Here is a 3159-nt window from a genome sequence, read left to right as displayed (position 1 = left end):
AGAACACTTGTGTCAAAGTCAAGGCCCGGGGGCCGGATCCGGCCCTCCGGGTAATTCTATCCGGCCCTCCAGATCATTTTATTTTATTGATATTAATGGCCCAAAGTTATCTTTTGCTCATTTCTAACTTGTATAATTTTGACAAAATATATATTTTTTGGAGAGTAAAATATTGAACATATTGAGTTGATTTATTCTGGAATAATATTCCTGCCTGTTATTATTCATAATTGTGTTAATTATTTTAAAGTTTTAAAAATTGGGATTCTGTTAGCTTTTTGGACTATTTTGACATTTACTAAGATTTTTTTAGACTATTTTGGAGTTTAGCTAACATTTCGGCAACACGCTAGCTGTTTTGGCTAACCTATGGTAAATGGTAAATGGCGTATACTTGTATAGCGCTTTCTACCCTCCTTCGAGGGCCCAAAGCGCTTCACAGTCACAGACCCATTCACCCATTCACACACACATTCATACACTGGTGGTGGCTCCGCTGCCGAACACTGGCGCCAACCTATAGATATATATATATAGGCTAATTTGCCATTTAGCCAATATTTTAGCTACAAGCTAGCTGTTTTGGATATTTTAGGTTTTGTTTTTGTTTTTTTAGGCTGTTTTGGAGTTAGGCTGATATTTACACGCTAGTTGTTTTGGCTAATTTAGTTTTTTTTTTCATTTTTTTTTAGGATATTCTGAAGTTTGGCTATTTTTTTTCAGCTACATGCTAGCTGTTTTGGCTAACCTAAGTTTTTTTTGTTTTTGTTTTTTAGGCTAATTAGTCATTTAGCTAATATTTTAGCTGGCTATCATTTTCAGCATTTTTAGCTATCAATTTCAGCATCTTCAGTGGCCAAATTCAGCATCCAGCATTCACACTAGCATTATCACAGGTAATACCATGTATCTAAATGTTACGCTTTTAAAGTTTTAAAAATTTTGTTTTAGTGTTCAATAAATGTTTATTCTGTTCGGCCCGCGACCTAAGGTGTGTTTTCAATTTGGGCCCTTTGTGTGATTGCGTTTGACACCCCTGATCTAGAAGATAAACTGTGTAAAGATTTTTACATTCCTGATGTCTTGTTTGCGATTTGTTCCTTTGGAATACACAGATTTCAAATACTAAGGAAATATTTTCCTAAAAAGTCTGATCTTTTATGAGTTTAAAGGATGTATTTTATTTTGCTGTCCAGACTTGCACTGTTATGATCCGGTTTGGCAGAAGCAGTCTTTTATTTTGAAAAGAAATCGTATGAGCTTCAGTCAAATGTAAAAAATATTTTCACATTTTAAGAAAATTCTACTTCATCCTTATATTTCTGTTCATTTCATGCCATAACATAAATATAATTAATATCAGTTATTAAAAAATAAATTGTAATGAATACACAGAAGTATAAAAACAAGATGTTACTGTGAAAGGTTGCAGACCCCTGGCCTAGACCTTTTATTATGTTGGTTTTATGGTTTTTATTCTCTTTATGTTTTACTATTGCTCAACTCTCTGTGTGTACACTATGGGCCTCCTTGGCTGCTGGTTGAAGGTGCTTTATAAATAAATACAATGAACTGAGTGAATGAATAAAGAGGTGAAAATACTTGACAAATAAATATTCTGTACCATGTGACCACTTGTGTTGAATGCAAATAAGTAGAGTTTAAAAGAAAAACGGAAGAAATGTGGCAGAAATAAATTACCTTCTTGGGCCAGCATTGATATAAACGTGCAGATAAACTCGTCATAATTGTGGGTCCTCCGCTGATCGTCAATCTTACCGAAAAAAAAAAAGAACAGCACACTTTAAGGATAAAACAAACCAAACTTGCAAGTTTTTAAATGAATAAAGAAAGCCCTACTTTATATTTCTTTCTCTTTTCCACTTCCTCCTTTAGATACACCTCATAATTGGCGATGTCGGCCTCCACACACTTCAGCAGTGCAAGAAGCTCCTGTGAAAGACAAGATAATGATCAGCTGCATCTGAGTAGACACTTTAGTGCACAGATTTGGCAGAAACTCCCTTATTAGCAGTTCAAATCTGAAAAACATATCGGAAATATGTACAATCAAAAAACTGATGTCTTTTTGAATGGTAAGGACTCTTTTTTTGGACTTACTTTGGGGGAGTACCGATCCCCGGGAGGTTTGCTCTCTGAGCTAGACTCCACAGCGTTGAGCTTCTCTTTTCCTGGTTTCACGTCTGCCCCACATTTACTCTCGTCCTCTTTCTTCACCTCTACAGATGATCCATCTCCTCCCTCTTTTATAGCCTCTTTTTCTGCAGTTTGATCTTTAACTTTTCCTTTCTCAGAAGTGCAGGGCTGCTTTGTATTCTCAGCAGCCAAATCTGCTGAGTAAACAATACAAATAAACACTCAAAATGTTTTTGTTTGCCTTAAAAAGCAACTATGAATGCAGAAGATTCTTTGATGACAGTCGATGTTCTCACCTGGTGAAGCGAGAGCACAGATGACGCCGTCCTCCTGCAGGTGAAGCAGGGCGATGCTGACAGACGGGCCGAGTTCTCTCACGGCTCGGTTGTGTCTGGAGTCCAGCCTCAACATCTCGTCCTCCCCGAACAGCACGCGCGACAGATGGGACGCTACTGGACTGGATGGGCGTGTGGCGGCCTGGGAGCGCGCCGGTGAGCGCAGGGGGGAGTTGAAGGCGCTGCCGATCTCAGACGCCGTGTCGGTGCTTTCATTGCTGGGCGTCGGGGAAGGCTGCGAGGCAGATGTTATGCAGATCCCACCTGTGCGGCCTTCGGTGCGCACAGACAGAGGAGTGTTCAGAGCATCTTTCCTTTGAGCCTCCTTCTTCAGCTTCTCCGCCAAAACATTCAGGGCAATCTGGCTCTCCATGCCAGATCCAACCCGACCCGTTCGGGACCGCAGACTGGCCTTCCGCCGGAATCTTGAAAAGAACAGAAGACAGAAATTAAAGATAAAATAAAATATAATAGGATAAGATTAAAAAAAATAAAAATAAACAAAAAAGATTAATAAATAAATAAAACAAAACAGAAATAAGATTAAAATAAATTACATAAAATAACAAAATAAAATGAAACAAAATAAGACAAAAAAAAACAAAACAAAACCAAACAAGATAAAATAAAATAAAAAAAAGGAAAAACAAGAAAAGATTACATATAA

At 37.8% G+C, this 3159-nt stretch overlaps 1 protein-coding gene across 2 annotated transcripts in view; it reads right to left on the bottom strand.

Annotated features, from left to right (window-relative positions):
* bap1 (BRCA1 associated protein-1 (ubiquitin carboxy-terminal hydrolase)) overlaps positions 1-3159 on the bottom strand; it is a 12311-nt gene that overhangs the window by 1272 nt on the left and 7880 nt on the right. The window contains exons 13-16 of one of the 2 annotated variants that reach the window (XM_024270897.2): positions 2454-2917; positions 2122-2354; positions 1861-1953; positions 1702-1774 (exon numbers count right to left, since the gene is read on the bottom strand). In XM_024270897.2, coding sequence (XP_024126665.1) covers positions 1702-1774; positions 1861-1953; positions 2122-2354; positions 2454-2917 — 863 coding nt within the window. The remainder of the gene's footprint in view (positions 1-1701; positions 1775-1860; positions 1954-2121; positions 2355-2453; positions 2918-3159) is intronic. The other variant, XM_024270898.2, reaches the window with a different exon arrangement.

The sequence above is a fragment of the Oryzias melastigma genome, linkage group LG5, assembly GCF_002922805.2.
Source record: "Oryzias melastigma strain HK-1 linkage group LG5, ASM292280v2, whole genome shotgun sequence".
Taxonomy (NCBI): Eukaryota; Metazoa; Chordata; class Actinopteri; order Beloniformes; family Adrianichthyidae; genus Oryzias; species Oryzias melastigma.
Note: the sequence above shows the minus strand (reverse complement) of the source record. Positions and strands in the feature narration are given on the sequence as shown.